General features: G+C 41.8%; 1 protein-coding gene and 1 long non-coding RNA gene across 2 annotated transcripts; both read left to right on the forward strand.

Moving 5' to 3' along the window:
• Positions 1–1,006: 1,006 nt before the first annotated feature.
• Positions 1,007–5,597, forward strand: LOC309537381. The gene is made up of 4 exons (XR_014221849.1): positions 1,007–1,090; positions 2,065–2,091; positions 3,711–3,728; positions 5,586–5,597. It is a non-coding gene; the product is annotated as an uncharacterized lncRNA (long non-coding RNA).
• Positions 5,598–6,927: 1,330 nt separating this feature from the next.
• Positions 6,928–23,036, forward strand: LOC309537256 (uncharacterized protein). The gene is made up of 29 exons (XM_082231994.1): positions 6,928–6,944; positions 8,818–8,841; positions 10,205–10,228; positions 11,214–11,243; positions 13,094–13,120; positions 14,029–14,055; positions 14,839–14,889; positions 14,975–15,013; positions 15,092–15,124; positions 15,385–15,417; positions 15,504–15,533; positions 16,453–16,485; positions 16,748–16,780; positions 16,866–16,898; positions 16,983–17,015; positions 17,101–17,133; positions 17,219–17,251; positions 17,337–17,369; positions 17,455–17,487; positions 17,573–17,605; positions 17,693–17,725; positions 17,811–17,843; positions 18,468–18,500; positions 18,586–18,615; positions 18,700–18,729; positions 18,815–18,844; positions 18,929–18,961; positions 20,920–20,960; positions 22,790–23,036. The coding sequence occupies exons 2-28, from the start codon at positions 8,818–8,820 to the stop codon at positions 20,926–20,928; spliced, it is 846 nt and encodes a 281-aa protein (XP_082088120.1). The 5' UTR covers positions 6,928–6,944; the 3' UTR covers positions 20,929–20,960; positions 22,790–23,036.
• The last annotated feature ends 41 nt before the right edge of the window (positions 23,037–23,077 follow it).

Here is a 23,077-nt window from a genome sequence, read left to right on the forward strand (position 1 = left end):
TGGCACTAAGATTGTGATCCGCTTGATTCTAATTCAACTCCCAAGCCTAAAATTATGCTCTAACAATGCAGTCCTATGCATAACCTCAGAAGCAAGGCTGTCTGCACACTGTACCTTTAAAGCCCATCCAAAACACCTTCTTTTCCTCAAGGAATTCTGAGCACTATACTTTGTTAAGGCCTTGCTGGGAATTGACTTACTGTGAACGGCAAACTATGGTGTGTTGAGTGTGCTTTAAAGGTATAGTTTGCACGCAGCTTAAGTCCCATTGTTTTCAGTGGAGCTTATACTCAGGTCAGTGTCCATAGGATTCTAGGCTAAACATACGTCCCAATGCACAATAATGCGCATGCCTATTCAGATGTAAGACCCGTTGAATTCAATGGATCTTTTCCCCAGGAAATTGAGTACAGGATATCACCCACAGAGCATCAAAGGAAAGCCGTGAGAGGGAAGTATGAGGACTAGTGGTCTATTTTGGGGGAAGAGATGGAGTAGGTACACGCATAAAAGACCCATGAGTACAACCCAACAATAATTTGTGATGAATCCCCATTGAAAAAGCTCTGTATACGAATAGCTAAGAGTCCTTTGGTTTCAACGGGTCTTAGTTGTGACCTCCTTTTTGCTGGGCTGTGGCATTAACTGTTTTAATGGTCATCACAGTTTTGTGCTATTGTTCTTGCAAGGGTGCGATTTTGGGAAGGGTTGCTGGGACAAACATGAAGAAATGCATTTACATCTGGGATCTACCTGACCCCAGGACCCTTCCGCTGACATTCTAGATGGGGCAACTGACCCCCTGCCCTCGCCTCTGCATGCAGCTTGCTAGGTGAATGTGGAACCATGTGATGTTCATGTGGAAATTGGTGCTGTGAACCAATGCTGTCTGGCCAGTTCAGGTGTTGGATTTGTACACATACAGCGCTCATGAGATCTCTGACCATTGAGCCAACTGGTTCCTTTCAGGAGGAGCCTGAATTCAGCTTCTTCTTTTGCTGGAGCCGGACAAGAAGATCCAGTCTCTTTGAATAACTGATGTCCCTTTCCCTTCTAGCTTGCAGGAATATTTGGAGGCAGGAGAAAACAAGTAAGTATATGGAAGCAGCTTTTTTCTCTCTTTGGCTATCTTGTATAATCTCAATATCTAGTGAAACAGGGGTTAGCTGAAGATGGAACATAAGTGTACACAAACCATTGCTTTTTACTCGGGGCCTGCTTAAACATTCAGCGGGATCAAGACCATGGACATTAATTGCATTTGTGCAATTAATATCATGTCTTAGAATCATAGAATTGTGGAGCTAGAAGAGACCCCTAGGATCATCCAGTCCCCTGAAATGCTGTCCTATACGGGAATCGAACTTGCAACCTTGGCACTTTCGGCACCACGCTCTAACCAGTTCAGCTATACAGTCTTGTTTGGGGCTACGTCTCTCAGATGCTCAGGCAATTCTTGCTGGGGATATGTGTTTATGAGCCTGAGATTCTGTGCCATTTATCATATCGAAGCCAACAGGAATGAATAATGTCTATTTTGTTTTGTTTCTGGCCCTGACCACGGGTGGCGATGAGCGACAGAAGTCTTATTTCTCTCAATTGTGAAAGGTGTAATTTTTGGAGGGGGAAGTGCGCATATAAACCTGTTGAAATGTATAAAGATTACGTTGGGCTAATAAGGGTTAAACATTTAAATGAAGCATAATGGGATAGGACTTTTGGCTTGAACTGACTATATGCAGCCTTCGTTAGAAGAGCAGGCTGCTACTAGACTGTGTGAAGATGCCAACTTGATATAGAGTAGGGAGACAAATTTACAAAGTGGGCTTCTTTTTCAAGGAGGAAATGATAAATCTAAAAAAAAATAAAATCATGATAATCTCCCCCCCCCCCCGAAGGAACTCTGTCTCAGCTCTGTGATCTAAACAGGTTTACTTGGAAGTAATAAGCCCATTTGGTTACAAAAAATAAATGTGTGCTTAAGAGTCTGTGCACCTATGCAGTTTATTTTCCCATGTGGACACAAACCAGATCAAATAATATTTTTATTTTTATTTTTTGTAGAGTTCGTCAAACAGAAACCAAGGATGGGTAAAATAACTTTTGTTTTCCTGAGGCTGTGATTTCTGTGTCAAAATGCCACTGAGATCCTAGTTCCCTTGATTCCGATGCTGCTCCAAAGGCCATGTGTGCTTAGAACCATGCTCTAACTATGCTATCCTATGCATATCGCCTTGGAATTAAGTCCTACTGTGTTCAGCAGGGCTTATTCCCAGGTAAGCATCTATAGGATTGCATCCTTAATATATGAATTGCTGCACAATCCTATGCATGGGTGCCTGCACAGACAAAAGGCTGCGTACACGCCATATATTTAAAGCACATTCAAACCACATCTTTCCCTGTCAAAGAATCCTGGGAATTGTAGAATTAAGTTTTACCGGGAATTGTAGCTATGCGCTGAGTAAAGTTTTGTTCCCTGGACTCTTTGGTGGGGAATGTGTGCTTTAAATGTATGGTGTTCAATGGGACAGCAAACTGGGGTATAAAATTTTACCCTCAGAGCATCAATGGAAAATCTCAAGAGAAAAACGTAAAGGCTAGTGGTCTGTAGAGGGGAAGAGATGTGATAGGGACAGGCAAGAAAGACCTAGTGTGCACATACATAATGAGAAGTAGTGGATACAACGCATCACAAGAAATAAAAGGTACAGTGCTTCATGAAGAGCTCCCCTTGTAAAAAAAGGCAAAATGTGAGCTTCCTATGTCTTAAGATCTAAACTGATTTCCATGAGACTTAGCTATGACTTCTTTCTGATGGATTTAACTTGCCTTAACTGCTTTGATGATTGCTGCGGTATTAAGTGTTCCACCCGTCCTATAAGACTTCCCCTCTTTGCCCAATGGTAGGGCTGGCCCTGGCTATTATGTGGTGTAGTGGTTAAGAGTGGTAGACTCGTAATCTGGTGAACTGGGTTCGTGTCTCCGCTCCTCCACATGCAGCTGCTGGGTGGCCTTGGGCTAGTCACACTTCTTTGAAGTCTCTCAGCCCCACTCACCTCACAGAGTGTTTGTTGTTGAGGAGGAAGGGAAAGGAGAATGTTAGTTGCTTTGAGACTCCTTCGGGTAGTGATAAAGCAGGATATCAAATCCAAACTCCTCCTCCTCCTCCTCCTCTTCTTCTTCTATTGAATACAAAGTGGGAAAGCTGCACAGATTAAGACAGGATGGGGAGGCAGGGGCGCCAACTTGAATAAAATATTGTGGGGGGTCAGGTAAACCCCACCCCACATAATCACATGATGCAGTGCACACAAATCATTTGAATGGGAATGCCCATCAACTTTGTAGGGCCCCGGCCCCTTCAAATATTTTATGGTGGGGAACAAAGCCCCCACAGCCTGTAGGAGTTGGCTCCTAGGGTGTGGTGTGGGTGCTTTCCTGCCCAAGTGGTTCAGGATATATGAAACCCCAAAGCGAGAAAGGCAGGGGTGGGGGAGTTGCAAGGAAAAAGTGAAGGCAGCAAATAGATGAGAATCCCCCTTTTCCTTGGAAGAAGTTGCCATAGAGGTTCCAAAGTGCATGGTTGTGTGAGGCATTTCCCATCTATATGCCACTTACTGTTACAAATAAATTGTGAAGCGGTTTACGAAAACACACACAAAAAAGCCTTTCTGAATAATCTATGTTTCTCCCCCCCACCCTTCTAGTGGCAAGATTTTACACCAGTAAGTATGCAGAAGGGTCTTTTTTCTCTGGGTGTTTCCTATCACCTCAATATCTAATATTGAAATGGGTTAGCTGAATGGAAAGGTGAAGTTGAGTATTGGTCCAAATTACTAGCATGTCACAACTTGAAGCAAGAAACTGCAAAACATGTCACATGTAAGCTGTTCTGGTTAGAAGATGATGATGAATGTTACTAAATGTATTGCCACCCATCACCAGCCAGTCCCCGAATTTAAAATTCATAACTTAAAAGCAATTAAGGTACAGTATAGAATGAGTCCTGAAAGCATACATCACAAGGGTCAAAGGCCAAGATGAAGGGATGCATGATTAATCTTCACATATGTGAACATTAAGAGGAAAGCTTTGTTCCCGTTTGGCGTTGGAATAGGACATTCCTAGACCAAATCAGACTGGGATATTTTTTTCTCCTTGGTTGGTTGAAGGTGAAGAGAGAAGAAAACTTTGTTCTTTGCTCTTCAGTTAGGATGTTGTTCATCACGCCACAAGCTGTAATATAAAATCAGCATCATAAATGAATTAGGCAGGATTCTTTGAGAAACAGAGAGTTAAATTGGAATGATCCTCTAACTTGGGAATTGGCAGACTTTAGGCCAGGCTTCCTCAACCTCGGCCCTCCAGATGTTTTTGAGACTACAATTCCCATCATCCCTGACCACTGGTCCTGCTAGCTAGGGATCATGGGAGTTGTAGGCCAAAAACATCTGGAGGGCTGAGGTTGAGGAAGCCTGGTTTAGGCTGTTGGGATCTACTTTGTTTTTACTAGAATCGCAGGAGCCACCACACAGAACCAGGCACCAAAGACATGCACTTAGAAATACAGTCGTACCCAAATACAGTCGTTCCCAAACGTTTTGGCTCCCAAACGTCGCAAACCCGGAAGTGACTGTTCCGGTTTGTGAACTATTTTGGGAAGCCGAATGTCCAATGGGGTTTCCAATTGGCTGCAGGAAGCTCCTGCAGCCAATCAGAAGCCACACTTCGGTTTCCAAATGTTTTGAAAGTCGAACAGACTTCCAAGGTACGACTGTAACTCCACATCTCAGAATTTGTTCTGAGCAGTAGTGGTCTGTGGAGAGAGGCAAGGGTACCATATTTTTTGCTCTATAAGACGCACCAGACCACAAGATGCACCTAGTTTTTGGAGGAGGAGAACAAGAAAAAAAATATTCTGAATCTCAGAAGCCAGAGTAGCAAGAGGGATCGCTGCGCAGTGAAAGCAGCAATCCCTCTTGCTGTTCTGGCTTCTGGGATAGCTGCACAGCCTGTATTCGCTCCATAACACGCACACACATTTCCCCTTACTTTTTAGGAGGGAAAAAGTGAGTCTTATAGAGCAAAAAATACGGTACTTAGTTGACCTCTTATTGCCAGTGTACTTGCACCTTACTTGGAGACTGGAAGGGAGACGGGAGAACTGTGTGATGCAAACAAACCAGCTGAGCAAACCTGGAGCTCCTGCCAACCTCCCTGCCACCTCAACCCTCTCCCTCCTGGTAAGACACAGCAATGCCATTGGCAGGAGGTCCAGTAAGCACTGTTCTGCCTCCACTTCTGGCTCCTCCCGGTTCTGAGTATAACTGCGCTCACCATCCTTCCACTCACAAATCCATCCCTTCCCCCCCCCCCATCCCAGCTTCAGGTTTCTTCATTTCAGCAGTTTAAGCCAAGTGACTGTGATAAGTCTCGTTTTTTTCTGGTTGTGAAACTGTATGTTTTGGAGGAGAAAGTGTGCACATGCAGGGGAAATGTGCAAAGGTTGTATCAGTTTAATTTCTCATGCGGAAGCCAATAGGAAAAAAATAACAACTAATCCCCCCCCTTCCTTCTTGTAGCTTGGTTGGTTCAGCAGAAGGAAGCAGGTATGCCAGGTTTCGTTTCTTTGATTGTATTCTCTTCTCCTTGTCCTTTCTTTGGGACAGCACCTTGAATATGTGAGCTTATGATCCATCCCTTTCATATTCATGCACATGGGCACACACAGAGAATTATTGTGTCCTTTCTTTCCCTCATCAATTATTGGATCTAAGTTAAGCATGTATAATCCTGGGTACAATGCCTTGTGCTAAGGTTGCTACTTACATATCACACAAAAAAATGATACAGACCAGCATAATTTATTTGTAGAGTTGGAAATTAGAGATCATTTCTCTAATTTATTTGTAGAGATCATTTATTTGTAGAGTTGGAAATTAGAGATCACAATCTTGGGGAAGATTGTGGCCAGGTGGCCTGTGTGTCTGCTCAGTCTGATGTCTGTGGGCTACTTCAAAATATCTGCTTTCCCTTTTAGCAGTACTTTTTCTTTAAACTGGACTGGACTGGTTTGAGAGTCCCTCAAACAGAAGATTGAAAGGCAACAACACAGCAAAAATACAAATTCTGTAGTTTTAAAAGACACTGTATGCAACATATTGCCACTACACTGGTACCTCGGGTTACATATGCTTCAGGTTACACACGCTTCAGGTTATAGACTCCGCTAACCCTGAAATAGTGCTTCAGGTTAAGAACTTTGCTTCAGGATGAGAACAGAAATTGTGCTCTGACGGCGCGGCGGCAGCAGGAGGCCCCATTAGCTAAAGTGGTCTTCAAATTAAGAACAGTTTCAGGTTAAGTACGGACCTTCTGAACGAATTAAGCACTTAACCTGAGGTACCACTGTATATAGGTCGAGTTAATTGTGCCCCCCTTTTTTAAAACAAACCCCCCTGAAACTGTAATTTTGGAAGGTAAAAGAGCACATACTAAAGAGAATATGCAAAGATCGTATCAGGCTAGTAACAGGCGAAACAATAAAATAAATACAATAGGGTGAGATTGAAGTTGATGGACTTACTTTTGTAGGCCTTCCTTAGATGCTAAATTAGAGTTGTGTGCAGATGGCCTCTTAACACTTGATAAAGTGTGTGCAGAAAATTCTGCAAAATGGCCCACTTTTCTGAGCTTGGGTGGGTGAGAAAAAAATAAATCTCAAAAATGTTCTTGGAAAAAGAATCTTCTGAGGAATTCTGGCTCAGCTCTATGACCAAAACATAATGAACTCTTTTAATTTTACTGGGGGTTGCTTCCAATAACTAAGAGTGTGCTCAAAGATCTGTACACTTAAACAGTTTCATCTTTGATGTGGAGAGCAACAATATCAATTAACTTCTTTCTTTCTTTTTTTGTAGACTGACGACAGCCCAAATTGGGTAAAATGTTTTGTTTTTATTTTTTTTAAAAAATGTACCTAGCATTGTGATTTCTGCATTAAGTTGACACTTATATCCCAGTCCCCTTGATTTCAATGCAGCTCCCAAGTTATATGTGCTTATAGGTAAAAGGTAAAGTTAAAGGATCCCTGGACAGTTAGGTCCAGTCAAAGGCGACTATGGGGTTGCGGCGCTCATCTCACTTTCAAGCCGAAGGACCTGGCGTTTGTCCACAGACAGCTCTCTGGGTCATGTGGCCAGCATGACTAAACCGCTTCTGGTGCAATGGAACACTGTGGTGGAAGCCAGAGCGCACGGAAACACTGCTTACCTTCCTGCCACAGCAGTACCTATTTATCTACTTGCACTGGCGTGCTTTCGAACTGCTAGGTTGGCAGGAGCTGGGACAGAGCAACGGGAGCTCACTCCATTGCAGAGATTCGAACCCATTGCACTCTAACAATGGAATCCTACGTATTCCCTCTCAGGATGCATATGCAATAAATAGATAAATAAAGTAAGCCCCACTGAGTTCAATGTAACTTAGTCCAAAAAGACATTGGGTGTAGAATTTTACCTTCGGAGCGTCCCAGAAGAAATTTTTCTAGGCTAGTGTTCTGTTGGCAGATGAGACAGGCACAGAATATGCACCTATACCTTAAGAAAGAGTGGGCACAACACAATGATGTGTGACAAATTCCCATTTAAAAAGCCGTAAGAGAGAAACCTGGGCTGTGTATACATTGCCATTTACTCTGGCTTGATTGTATCCCCGCTGCTGGTTTTTGACATTAGCCACATCCCCCTATCTGTCCTGTAGCTTCTTGAGATATACTGCCATTTGACGCACTTCCTCTCAAACCAGCTTCTATCCGATTTGAAAATGGCAGCCACATGCCCTTTGCACCTAAGCTGGGCTGTTTAGATTTTGGGGCAGCTGTTGTGAATGCACAGGTGACAGCTTAGTGAATAGGAGTGAGGTAGTGGGCTTAAAGCAGCAGGGATGCCAAACAAGGAATGCGCATTGGGTGAAGACATCCCAGCCTCCTCTTTAGCGTGTACAGAAACATGCTAATGTGACCTGAAACACAGTGCATGGGTGGGAAGAACCTCGCAGCATTTTAAGTCGTTAACATGTACGAAGCAGGAGTTGTTACTTCCTTCTCTGGTGGGTCATGGTGCTATTTGTTTTCATGATTGCCACAGTTTTAAGCTCATCATTATTCTTGCAGGGCTGCTTGGGGAGAGTTGTTGAGACAAACATGGGGTCTACCTGACGCCCAACACCCTTCTGCTGAAATTCTAAATGGGGGAACTGACCCCTGCCTTCCTCCAGGGATGTCCTAGGAGGGGCATCTTGCTAGCTCAGTGTGTGGAAGCATGCAATACTTACGTGGTCTGTGCACAACGTACACGGCTGATTCCACAGATGTAGCGTCCTTGAGATATTTATCCTTAGAGCCAACTGGCAGCTTTGGAGATGGAGAGGCTGAACTGAGGTAATCCTTTCTCATATTGTTGAAGATCCCACCTGGCTTTCAGGTGTGCATCGCAGCCCTTGCTGTACGAGTTGCTGGATCGGGGCCTTAGGCAGGGCTTGCTATAGACATTTTCCTGGCTGAGGCAGAGCACCAGGTGTGTGTCTCTCCCTCCTCTACCAACAATTTCTACCTTTTTGTGACACCCAAGACCTGACGTCTGAAGTGGCTACCTCACTTTGCCTAAAGTTATGAATGGCCTGGCTGTAGAACACAGAGTAGGTGGGTGGGGCAGGTCCCCATGCTGCATTTTTGGTTCTGGATGTGAGTTTACCATCTTAACCCCATGTCTGGAAGCTCTCCTCTTTGAATAACCTACATTCTTTCCCCTCCAGATGAAAAGATTATTCGAGATGCCGGTAAGTAAATGGAAAGGATTTTCTTCTCTGGTTGTTTCATATAAGCTTAGTGCCCAATACTGAGACGTGTTAAGCGGAATGAAAAGTTGTAAAGACAGCTACTGGGCTAAGATATATATACTGTATATGTTTAAAGTCTGGTATACCAGGCAGCATGTCAAGACCTGAAGTGAGATGACCGGGATCCAAATCTGAGCCACAGTACTGCCTACATGACTTTTCTCTTAGCCTGGTCTACCTTAGAGGGTTGATGCAATGAACCTTCTTCACTGAAGAAAAGTGAGATAAAAATGTAATATAAGTGGATATAAACCATGTGGCGATCACACAGGGTCCCCGGACGTTTCACCGTCTATTGATCCCTGTGCCACCAATTTTTCTCGCTGCCACCACCCAGGCCCTACCTGGTACAATACTGAGTCCAGTCAGGTTTAAATTGGGACATAAACTTCTGTTTATTTATTGCAGTTTAACAAGCCTGTGGTTTCATAAATGGTATCGGTCAATTACAATCATAGGGTGCCTATCCAGACCTACAACTTCCGCTACCTGCTCTCACTCACTAAACCATCTCTCAGATATTTACTTGTCTTCCTAGCTCCTAACTGTTCCTGACTCAGCTTATTTCGCTACACTAACTCAACCTACCCACAGACTTTATCCCAATTCACTCCCACTCCAATCAACCACCCAACTCTCAACGGACTGCCTTTTCACCCCTCCCAGAGCTGGTTTTATAGTCCCTCTGACTCCACCCGCTGGGTTCTGATTGGGTAATTTGTTTAACTATTTCACCTCCAGCACTCTCATATGTTCACATCACAAACCACCCCTTATCTCTCTTCCCACCGCCGGCCCTGGAGCAGTTTATACATTCAGTGGAATCAAATAGGGCTGTCCCACTTCAGGCTACAAGTGGTGGGTGGAGGAGTTTACATCTGAATGCTCCTCTAACTCAGACATGGCTTTGCTTCCGCTAGAATCCCAAAACCCACCAAACAGAACTAGATGCAAAAGACACAGATTTAGAGTTAAGTAATTCCAAACCCAGGAATTTGTTCTGAGAAGTAGGGCTCAGCTATTGTACATAGATGTTAAAAAACTTGGAGACCACTGTGAAATCCTGAAATGTCCCATTGTATAATTCCTCAGTGTTGTAATTCCTCAGTGTTGCCTTCTGGGATATGTTATCTATGTTGGAGTTGGATGGCTGAAATACAGTACCCCTAATCCCCAAAGACCCTCTATCTAGAAGGTAACCATATTTAGTGATAACAAAACCCACCAAGAGATCCAGAAGGATGTCTTGTTCGCACTTACAAAGTTAAGAAACTCTGAATAATTTATTCCTTTTTCCTTATAGATGGAGCTCGTAGAAAGAGTGAAAGTAAGTACAGTATATGGAAAATGCTTTCTATATTAACAGATTCATATAATTTCAGTGTCTCATCCTGAGCCAAGGGTTTGAGTAACGGAGTGTGTGTGTGTGTGTGTGTGTGTGTGTGTAAAGATTGGTACTGGACTGGATTTGAGCCAGTGTGATATAGAGAATGACAGAACTGTAGTAGTGAAACCTTGATTTAAATCACTGATTAGCCATGTATGTACCCATGTAAACTTTTGGGTCAAAGATAAAATACTCAGAAATACTGGTAACCTATTTTCCACATAGCATTTGTCCTATAACACAGCTGATCAAAAACCACAACGAAAACTAACAATGGCAGACACAAATCATACATGCATACATACGTCAAATTATTTATGCATTTTGTAACTTAAAATTAATGCTAAGATCGACTGAGTTCAATGAGACTGATTCTCAGGTTTGCATGTATAAGATTTTTAGCTAAATCTGTAAAAGTTAAGCATTTCTGGCAACCTACTGAAATTAAACCAGTCATTCCAATACATAAATATGGCTGTGCTGGCTGAGGCTGATGGGAGTTGTAGTTCAACAGGTCTTAATGTTACCACATTGGGAAAGGGGTAGCACACCAGACCCCATGTCTCCAACACAGCCAGACAGATGTTTCCTGCTTAAGCAAAATTCCTGAGTAGAGTTATTCAACCATGGGTGGTGTTTGTTCTCAGAAAACATGACAGGTCTATTTCTTGTCATTGAGGGCCCATCCACAGTTTCATTTGTCCCATGATTTCAAGGGATTTCAAGTCACAAATTCGAGAGGTGGCTGTTTGTTGTTTTTGCTCTGCCACTTTCCCTGGGGAAACCTCCTGCTGAATTGGAAGAAACAGAATCCACAGCAAATCCAATGGGCCCTGAAATAATGGGCACCTTTCTGCTACCTTAGGAATCATTTTAATGAAGTGCTACTTAAAGTAACTCCTACTGCCCCCCCTTTATTTTATAGGAAGCGTTTTCTAGAAAGAATTCTCAAAACGTAAGTACTGCGGGGGGGGGGGGGGATGTTCGCAATTTTGCTATTCCAAAGGCAAGCAAGGTTTGGCATGAATGTGAAGAGCCTTCCAGTTCTCTTCTTAAGTTTGCAGCTAGAGCAATTCCACAGCTTTTTGTCCCAGAGAATGAAAAGGTCACATACCGCTACGGTCACCGGATGTGTTGGATTTGTCAGGTTGACTTTGATGCTGCAGGCCATGGTCAATGAATTGGCTGTGGGCAAAGGAATTGGGCATTTGCATCTTTCTAAAAGAACAGAGGGAATCGGTTTGCCAAAGCTGCGGTGGTTGAAACATTCAAACACACACCGGGGATCAAAAACCTGTTTGATTTTAATTCATGGTAATTGGAAATGTACATGCAGCTCTCAAATCAAATTCTTTGAGAAAAGGTATTGGATCTCACATAACAAGTGGGCAGAAGGTACACATTTTTTCTAGCCATCCTCTGGAAAAGCTGCCAGACTTGTTTAGATGTTACAGTGTTTACATTGCAGTATAATCTTTGTATAAAAGACTGGCGATTGCTGACAAGGTACTGTATATGGCAACATTGGTGCATTTCCCCCTAGAAAAATAGGTGCTGGTACCCATCTCGAAGTTGTTACGGTATGTGTCACACTTTTTAACAACAACAAAAAGAGGTACCATTGAGTACCCCCTGGGCAAAATGAAAGCAAGAGGAGGCAAGGTACTATACCAGTCTGTGATACAAATATTGTACTGCAACAATACTGTCTGAACCCAAATAAATCACAATCAATGAGTATTTTTTAAAATATGGGAAGGCAATATGCGATTAAAATATTTGAGGCCAGTATTGTTTGGATTTTGCAGAATATCTGAGAGAACAAATGGTACCAATTCAGGGGGGAAATGGCTATAAAAGCGTTGGTGAAGAACTCAGGTTTACCAGTGCACAATGGGTAAAATAACCCAGTTTAATGAAAGCAATGATGAAGAAAATTATTTATTACCTGCCCTCCAACCCAAGGTCCCAGGGCAGGTCCCAGCAATTGAAAAAAAATGTTTAAAACAATTTAAAACAAATCACAATCATAATGATAGGGTGGGTCCCAAAAATAAAGATCTCAAGTGTCCAAGGCAAGGGTAGAATGAAGTGTCTCCAGGATTCTTCAAAAACTGCTTAGTGAAGGCACCAGATGCACCTCTGTGGGGAGGGAATTTCAGAACGTAGGGGATGCCATGGTCTGAGAATGCCTTTTCTCACCCACCACCACTGAGCTTCTGAAGGTGATGAAACTACCAAGAGGTCTCTCTCTGCAGAACTTAATACTTGAGAGGGCCTGTAAGGAAGAAGGTGTTCTTTCAGATATTTGGGGCCCAAGTTCTTTTGAGCATTAAACACTAGTGTGAGCACCGTTTGGGGCTGGGAACAAACTGGCAACCAATGCAGATGTTGTACAACAGGGCTCATGTCTAAATGAAACCCTAGCCAGCAATTTGGCTTCATTTTGAACCAACTGAAGTCGTCTTCAAAAGCAGCCCCACCTAGAGCACATCACAACAGTCCAGGCTGGACGTTAACAGAGTACATAGCACAGTGGGCCAAATGGGGCCAGAGCTGGGGAACCAGCTGAAACTAGAGAAGGCAATCCACCTGAGCCTCCGCTGAGAGCACTGGATACAGGAGATCCTCCAAGCTATGGACTTGTTGCTTCTAGGAGAGTGCAGCCTTGTCCAGAACAGCCCATCCCTCCACCTCCTGGATTTGAGAACTCAGGACACAGAATACCTCCATCTTTTCATAATAGCTCTCTTAAGGAGCTGAAGTAATTAACTCTTCATTTGTTTCTTATCTTTTTCTTTCAAGAATAACCGCTATCAATGGCCGTTCCAGGTAAGAAGTGCCAATTTCCCCCCCTGATTTCCTGAGATCTTTTCACGAAGGGTGGTGTATAAATTTGACTAATAATAATAATTGCATTAAAGTAAACATTTGTGCATAAAGCCCAACAAACAACTCCTGGCTTCTTTGTTTATTACTTTTCTTATGACCAATTCACATGTACTATATGTATACTGTTAGGGACAAAATGTTGGAGTTCTTTAAAAAAAAAAATCCTATGCATGAGAAGATCATTCAAGAGGCCACCACTGCCTTATACTGAGTCAGATCATGTGCACCTACAATATGCCAGCAAATTCCATCTGCTGCCTTAAAAGGGGTGAAAATACAAACATAGCTGTTTTTAGATTCCCCTATTATAGTGCCTATTACAGTGAATTATAGCACCTATTATAGCACCTATTACAATGGTACCTCGGGTTACATACGCTTCAGGTTACATATGCTTCAGGTTACAGACTTCGCTAACCCAGAAATAGTGCTTCAGGTTAAGAACTTTGCTTCAGGATGAGAATAGAAATTGTGCTCCGGCGGTGTGGTGGCAGCAGGAGGCCCCATTAGCTAATGTGGTGCTTCAGGTCAAGAATAGTTTCAGGTTAAGTACAGACCTCGGGAACGAATTAAGTACTTAACCTGAGGTACCACTGTATAGTGAATGGGGAAAAGTTGGGCCTTGCTTTTAACAGACTGTATTTGGTCCTGATCCGAAGTTGAATTATAAAGACGCTGAAACAGATCAAGCTGCTTCCCAAAGATACAAGGCATATCTTGTGGTTGACACACGCGCCTAATGCCTATATAAGCCTGGGCTTCTGCCATGCTTTTTTTTTTTTAATTAAAAAACCAAACAAACATTTATTAGAAAACTAACAAAACTTTTTAAATTACTGTTTCTGTAGAGTAACGCTGGTTCTTACCAACAACAGGTGAGTATGACAAATTTGGTTTGCCGCCTTGTTTCATATCCTATGGTAGCTAAGTGAGCTACCATATATATAAGTCATAGAGCCATAGAGCTGCACATGATCCAAAGAGTTGAAAAGCTATTTCCATGTGCCTAAGAGGCCTTTGGACTTGTTAGGCAGCAATCCATCACTTCCTCATGTCTCAGGATATTTCATTTTTGGAGTAAAAAGTGTGTTATATGGCAAAGGAATCCAGCCCTGAAGCGGGGGGAATCCAAATTTCTCTGGGTGCTTATATTTAGACTGGACTTGCCTAAAATATTTATTTGGAATAACATGCTCCAATTGACTCTATTAAGCAGGTATGCCCCCTACTTTCTGGTACATGTCATGGGCAACCCATCACCTTACAAACTCTTGCATGATACCTGTGTTCTTCACAGAACTCATCATTAAAAAGCTGTTATTGCATCATCTTTTTTTAAAACCAAGACTTTATTATGAAGCTAAAATAACAATCCAGTAAGGAATATGAAATACAGGAAAATGAAAAAATACAAAAAACAGGGTTCACAGAGACTACACAGTGAATCTGAAATAGTACAAAACAAATGTTATGAACACCAAGTATAGCCGTATTTCATTGGGACTTGCCTTCCGCATGTTTGGCCTATCATGTACCGGTAAGTAACAAACGGCAGACAAATGGAGGTAAAATCCATAAGTTTAGCTGCACCCTTAATTTATACACCAGTTTCTCAGAAATGAAAATGATGCAAACAGTTCCTTCCTTTTCTTCTTCAGCCTCCCCAACAACCTCAGCAGAATCCAGGAGCAGCCGTATATTTATATGCTGTGAGTATTAATTTACTACCAACAGGATTTCACATCATTTGGGTTGTTTTTGAAATGTAAGCATTTCATTCCCTTTCTCATTTAGCCTGCTCCTCTACCACCAAATCAAGGAAATGGACAGCCTGTGAGTATTAGTTTCTTAGAACAAGATGTTAAGTCTTTTTATTTTATATGCAGGCATTTACTTTCCTTTCTCTTTCAGGGTTCTCAGCCATATGCAGGATATAGACCGCCTGTGAGTATAAGGCCACTTCGAGGCTGATGCATTTTTGGATGGGGCTCACTCACAAACTAGCAAATTCAGGTTGCACAGTTAAAGCTGATTTGAAGCCCTTGTACAACATTCCTTCCTCCACCCCTCTGCAAATTGGACTGTTTGCAATAAGGAAAGTAACAGAAAAAGCGTGGGATGACACTAGCTTGACACACTTTTATAACCTCCCAGCAAACAAACCATAATGAATGCCCAACAAACATTCCTTCCTTCTCTTTCAGCCTCCACCACCATATGGACCATATGGACCACCTGTGAGTATCAGTTTCCTAGAAACAAGATTCTGCATGGTTTGCATTGTTTTTTGAGATGGAAGCATTTTCTTCCTTTTCTCTTCCAGCCTCCTCCACCCAGTGGAAATGATCAAACTGTGAGTATTCATTTCCTACAAGCAGGATTCTTTATATTTTGCCCTCTGTTGCTATAGCACAACAAATCCACTTTATAAAAGAATTTGAGGCTATGTCCACGCTTCCATTGATCATACATTCACTGCATTTCCAGTACTGTTTTTTTAAATTCCATATTCACATGGCAATATATTAAATGCATGGGCACCCTGTAAATTGTTGTGAAATATTACCGTTTGATGCATTGTTTCTCAAACGAGTTTCGGGATGTTTGGATTAAGCCATTCATATGACACTAAGCTGTGCTCATGTCAAAAGCTAGATGGAAAGTGCTGTGAAATGCTTTAAGGTGCTAATGTGAACACACCCTGACTCTTTGTGGTTTGGAAAGTGAAATGCAAGGAAGAAATGATTAATGGGAAGACGAAGGGAGGGGGGAGCAAACCAGGATAAATGCAGGATGAATGCTCATTATCGTTTAACTGCCCTACGGACAAATCAGAACAAATGCTCAATAAAGACCAGGCACCGCTCGCAAAAGCTTTGACGAAGCAAATCAGGATGAACACTCAATAAACAAGTAATCTGGAGAAGAACTTGATTTCCTACAAAAAGTATTTTATATTTGTGTATTGGTTTAGAATGCAAATGTTTTCTTCTTTCTTTCTTTCTTTCTTTCTTTCTTTCTTTCTTTCTTTCTGTCTTCGGTATCATTTGGAATATATGGACAACCTGTGCGTATTATTTTCCTACCAACATGATTTTACATCATTTGCATTGTTTTTGAAATAGAAACATTTCCTTCCCTTTCTCTTTTAGCCTACTCTCCCACCAAATCAGGGAAATGGGCAGCCTGTGAATATTAGTTTCTTAGAAAAAGATTTAAAGTCTTTTTTAATTGTATGGGAATGCAAGCATTTTCTTCCCTTTCTTTTTCAGGGTCCTCAGCCATATTCAGCATATGGACAGCCTGTAAGTATTAGGCCACTTCCAAATTGATGCTATTTTTGAATGGGGTTCAGTCACATACCGACAAGTTCAGGATGAACAATTAAATTGATTTGATGCCCTTGCACAACGTTCCTTCCTCCACCCCTTTGCAAATTCGACTGTTTGCAATAAGGAAAGTAACAAGAAAAGTGTGGGATGACACTAGCTTGACACACAATTTTATAACCTCCCTGTAAGCAAACCACAATGAATGCCCAGCAAGTATTCCTTCCTTCTCTTTCAGCCTCCCCCACAATATGGAGGATATGGATCATTTGTGAGTATCAATTTCCTAGAAACAAGATTCTGCATCATTTGCATTGTTTTTGAAATGGAAGCATTTTCTTCTTTTTCTCTTCCAGCCTCCTCCTCCACCCAGTGGAAATGACCAACCTGTAAGTATTAATTTCCACAAGCAGGATTCTACATGTTTTGCCCAATAAACAACTGATGTTGTATTTCCCTCCCCCCCCTTTCAGCCTCCCCCACAATATGGAGGATATGGACCACCTGTGAGTATCAATTTCCTAGAAACAAGATTCTGCATCATTTGCATTGTTTTTGAAATGGAAGCATTTTCTTCTTTTTCTCTTCCAGCCTCCTCCTCCACCCAGTGGAAATGACCAACCTGTGAGTATTAATTTCCTACAAGCAGGATTCTACATGTTTTGCCCAATAAACAACTGATGTTGTATTTCCCTCCCCCCCCTTTCAGCCTCCCCCACAATATGGAGGATATGGACCACCTGTGAGTATCAATTTCCTAGAAACAAGATTCTGCATCATTTGCATTGTTTTTGAAATGGAAGCATTTTCTTCTTTTTCTCTTCCAGCCTCCTCCTCCACCCAGTGGAAATGACCAACCTGTGAGTATTAATTTCCTACAAGCAGGATTCTACATGTTTTGCCCAATAAACAACTGATGTTGTATTTCCCTCCCCCCCCTTTCAGCCTCCCCCACAATATGGAGGATATGGACCACCTGTGAGTATCAATTTCCTAGAAACAAGATTCTGCATCATTTGCATTGTTTTTGAAATGGAAGCATTTTCTTCCTTTTCTCTTCCAGCCTCCTCCTCCACCCAGTGGAAATGACCAACCTGTGAGTATTAATTTCCCTACAAACAGGAATTTACGGCTTCTGTATTGTTCTGAAAGGCAAATATTTCCCTTTCCCCCCCTCTTTCAGCCTCCCTCGCCATATGGAGGATATGGACCACCTGTGAGTATCAATTTCCTAGAAACAGGATCCTGCATGATTTGCATTGTTTTTGAAATGGAATCATTTTCTTCCTTTTCTCTTCCAGCCTCCTCCTCCACCTAGTGGAAATGATCAACCTGTGAGTATTAATTTCCTACAAGCAGGATTCTACATGTTTTTTCCAATAAGCAACTGATGTTGTTTTCCAACCTCCCCATGAATTTTCTGCAAATGGTTCAGGTTGAATGCCAAATAAGAATTCCCATTCCCTTCTGTTTCACCTCTTGTGAAAGGTGCCTCTGGACTGTCAGTATTTTACAGGAGGGATTTCAGGCATGTAGTGGAATTTTAGCTCAGAGTAATTAAAGTAGATTAAAGGACTCTTTACTATAGCACAACAAATCCACTTTATAAAAGAATTTGAGCCTGTGTCCACACTTCCATTTATCATTCATTCACTTCATTTCCAGTGCTGGTTTTTTTTATTCCGTGTTCACATGACATTATATTAAATGCATGGGCACCCTGTAATTTGTTGTGAAATATTGCCATTTGATGCAATGTTTCTCAAACGAGTTTCAGGATCATTGGATTAAGCCATTCCTATGACACTAAGCCATGCTCATGTCAACAGCTAGATGGAAAGTGCTGTGAAATGCTTTAAGGTGCTAATGTGAACACACCCTGACTCTTTGTGGTTTGGAAAGTGAAATGCATGAAATGGTTTTGGAACGCAAACGTTCCCTCCCTTCCTTTATTTCAGACTTCGGTATCAGCTGGAATAAATGCACCACCTGTGAGTATCAATTTCCTAGAAACAGGATTTTACATCATTCAACTTGTTTTTGAAATAAAAGCATTTCCTTCCTTTTCTCTTTCAGCCTCCTCCACCTCCTGGTGGAAGTCAACCTGTGAGTATCAATTTCTTACAAACAGTATTCTAAATATTTTGCAGTGTTTTGAAACAGAAGCATTTCCTTCCTTTTCCCTTTCAGCCTCCACCACCACCTGGCGGAAGTCAACCTGTGAGTATCAATTTCCTACAAACAGGATTTTTGCGTCTCTTGCATTGCTTTGAAATAGAAACATTTCTTTCCTTTTTCCTTTCAGCCTCCTCCACCACCTGCCGGAAGTCCATCTGTGAGTATTAATTTCCTACAAACAGGATTCTACATCTCTTGCATTGCATTGAAATAGAACCATTTCCTTCCTTTTCTCTTTCAGCCTCCTCCACCACCTTTTGAAAGTCAGGAACCTGTGAGTATTAATTTCCTAGAAGCAGTATTTTGCATCCTGGTTGAGCAGTCCAATGAGGAAGGGGGAATCTGTGCTGGTAGTACCAGCAAATCCTGAGCCCTGCCAGTCTTGCCCCAGTCAGCACAGCTAGAGCTCAGAACAATTTCTGTTATTAGGCACTGTACTAAAATGTACATAAGTTAATTTAATCATGTTTATACTTCGTATTGGCTACCACTTATATATTTAATTTTTAAATTGCTGCATATATAGGTGAAAGAAATATATCATGTTCAGGTTTTTTGCATTTAGTGATTGGTCAGGAATTATGTCCTCTAAGTTTGGTCTTCTTACTCAGGATAAGAAGTATGCCAGCTTTAGGGTTGTGTTATGTCTTGCCTCTTTCAGAGTTCTTCAGGGTCTCTGTCCCCCCCACAGAACATTCTTAGTAATACAATGCAATGCTTCTTGTCAGTTTTAAGAATGCCTCCTATGAATAAGCAATGGCAGAAATGAAGCAGAATTGTTTTAATTAATTTCAACCATTAATTAATGTGTTTTCATTGCTTTCACTTAGAAACAAGTTAGACATAAACGGGAGTACATTCTTTTCATTATTCATCATTTCCGAAACAAAAGCGCACTTGTTTGGTTTTCTTTTCCTTCACCCTCTTATGTAGCGTTGAAGTACAGTAATACAGGGGAAAGCTCAGTTCAATGCACTTTTATAGCTTTCAGCGAACAGCCATTGTAACTTTCTGGAGAACACAAAGTTAAATTTCAGAAGTAAAATTTCAGTTTTTTACTGGGAGAGCAACTTTCCTTTCCAACTGCAAGGACTGTGCAGCCAACAAAGAGATACAAGTGATCTGGATGTGGCTCAGTTACCCCTTAGGTGAGCTGGCAGGTGTAGCTATTAACAGCATAAGCTGGAAGACTGGATGCTCATGGTTCAAGTAGCCCTGTGAATATGAGCATAATAACATCAACTTGGGATAGTAGTAGTTTATTGAGATTAATTGTGGCACACTGGTTAGAGTCACTCCACTTTAGCAAATGCAGCCCCCTTGATATTTGTTTGAGGGGGCCCAGCACATGTGTGGGTGTGTGGCAGCTTCAGTGCTCAGCTCCCCCAGATGTCACACATGTGATGCACCCCAGACCCCCCTGAAACTTGGGGGCAACCTGGCGCCTCTGTTTTCTTCAGTTGGCAGTTACATATGTGGCAATAAGGGGAAGGGGATATGGGAAATATAGCCACATGACAATGAAATGCAAAAAAGAACAGTCTGCAATGATTCAGTATAAAACCTGATGAACAAAATGGTCATTCACAGCAGCTGTAATTGTGAACACAATCACCCCTGCTCTGCTGTGGGGCAGGAAGTTATTAATATTACATCTGCAGTAGTTACGGAAAAGAAGTGTTTTGGAGTACAAAATAAGGTTTTGTGTTTTGAAAGACCCATCTGTTTCAAGCTCTCTTTAAATCTTTATGAATTAAAGCTTATAATAGATGGATATTTCAAAATGATCTTGTAATCTACCCAAATACTTTGACTTTTAAAAAGCAAACTTCCCCTTCAAACTGAAGCGCTCGGTGAAAGATTCCTGACACCCACTCAAAAAAGAAACAGCAGATTCTCCTCAGATCTAGTTGTTTCTTCTTATAATGTGTACTTTCCCTGTTTTACAACATGCTTATATGTCCATGCCCTTATTGCCCTATCCATTCCTCCTCAAAAGCCTAGCTTGAGTATTTCCTGTACCTTTTCAGGATGCAATCATTTATAGGATGTCCTCAGTAGCCTCTTACTTAATCTTTAAAAGCGCTTTCTAAAATAGTGACTTAATGATGCACCCTCACCCACTCCTTCTAGCAATTACATGATGATTTCCCCCCCGTGAGTTCAAGCGCATCAACGTTCTTGTTGTTTTGCACTTGGTCTGAGATGGTTGCCTGCATTTTGTTTTTCCAGGCACCATAAACGTGACCATTCAACCTGGGAAATACACTCAGGTGAGTACAGAGGATGCTGCTTTTGCACCAAGAGAGACTAAACTATGCTAGTTTGTCCAAAGACGTTAGTATATGGGTTACCTTGTGGTGTGGGTATATAGGACTATTGGCAATGAATGTAAGAAGTGGTATGCAAAATGTGAAATACCAGCTGCTTAATATGGATGGCTAGTTGCAATATGCATGTTTCAAAACTTGAGTTGAAGAATAATCTTTTAGTTCAGAGCATCAGTTCTCGGTGCCATTTTAAGATGATCCCATATTTCAGATAGCTGTAGCTCCAAAGAACAAATAGAAACCATAGATTTGTTGTTAGCCATACTTTGTTCTCTGTACCAGAAGTTTCTATCAAGCATTTAGGCATGAATCCTAAATGCTACCTGGAGGATGTCATGGTGGGTTATACTGTTGTAAACCTAATAAGAAAACCTCCACCTATAGTACACTGTTCTCTTGTCTGTATTTCCTTGTAACTTTTTAAATATTGTATTTTTTGTTATGGTAACCCACCCAGGGACTTCATGGTGAAGGGTGGGCAATAAATTAATGGAAATAATATTATTACACATATCCCCATCTCCTTTTGGGTCAGGTTTGATGTCAAGATGACAGCCTGCTGATCCTGAATTTTTACTGCATGTCCATAGGTGCTGTGGGGCTTAAACATTGTGCAGAACAATGTTTTAACACACAGAGGGAAATATTTATACGTATAAGAGTAATGCTAGTTAAGCTCTGGAGCCAAGTGAGGATTCCCAGGTAAGATCCTCCCTCTATTGTGTGGGCAGGTAATCCCTCCCCTACCTGGCCTGGTCTCCTTGGCAACGCTTCCCCCAGGTGGGATTGGACAACTGACTGAGGTAGGCGGAGACCTCCAGGTATCCCACCTGAGGGAAGGCAAAGCCAAGCCTATGCTGTTGGGGCCGCTCCAGATCTAGGGGCTGCACGCGCCCACGCAAAGGGCGCCCCCCCGTTTTAAGCGGGGAGCGGTCATTGTGCAGAACAATGTTTTAACACACAGAGGGAAATATTTATACGTATAAGAGTAATGCTAGTTAATCTCCTCCCCCCCCCAAATCTGAATAGATCATGATATAAAAAGCATAAGCAAAGTTATATTTCTGAATCTTGTCAAGACACAACGTATATCTGATTTCCAGTTACTGACTTCCACAGGAATTATTGACAAAGAAGAAGTCTTGATTTGGGGATCATTTGTTTTATCCATTAATTTTTTAAAAATAACAAGTTCTGGCCCCAGAGACCAGAATTAGGGAGAGGGAAACACACTAGGATGATTTTTCTACCTAAGGTGGGTATCGTTGGGTACTATAAACCTTGAATTGGGGAGCAATTCCATTTGCTGCTCTGCCTCGGGCAACAAAAAATGTATGCACAAGACCAGCCTGCTATTCCTGTCACCTCCCTAAATATTTGTATGCATCTTACAACACATATGCCCATGTCTCTTCAGATATGTGAAAAAATGTAACTTGGAAATGTAGATAAGTCTGTTTCAAAAGAAGAGCCATGCAGGTAAAGTGCTGTGCAATCCTGTCTCTTGTTTCCTCAGAAGAAATTCCTGCCATGTTCATCGAGTCCGATTCCCTAGTCAGGATGTTGAGGAATTAAGCCTGAGTCTCTGTGAAAGAAAAGCATCTTATTCATCCCATAGGCTCCAAATGTGTAGTGCAGCTGCCCCACCTGTTATGTTAACACTTGATTTTGTGTTTTTTGTGCTGGAGTCATTAACTAGTGAACAAGGTTTATGTATGCATGTGTAGGAAATACCCAACCCTTTTTCACTCGTTTTTTATTACTGTTTTCAGATTGGCAAGCTGGATCCGCTGAGAACAATCTGCAGTGCCTGCAGCTACGCTTTCCTTCTACAAATTTCACAACTTTTTTACCAATCAGGTTTCATAATGTGAACTGCAACTTCCTTTTAAACCGGGGTCTGCTAACTGTAGTTTTTTCTGTTGATTTTGGGTGCCTTTACTGTAACCCAGGGTAAGGGAAGAATCGTGAACACTGGTTGCTTTGCCGTAAAATAAAAAATATGTTACTACATCACAACACTTTGCCTTTTTAATTGTATTGCTGCAAAATTAATTGAT

This window comes from Podarcis vaucheri (assembly GCF_965113315.1).
Source record: "Podarcis vaucheri genome assembly, chromosome: 7".
Lineage (NCBI taxonomy): Eukaryota > Metazoa > Chordata > Lepidosauria > Squamata > Lacertidae > Podarcis > Podarcis vaucheri.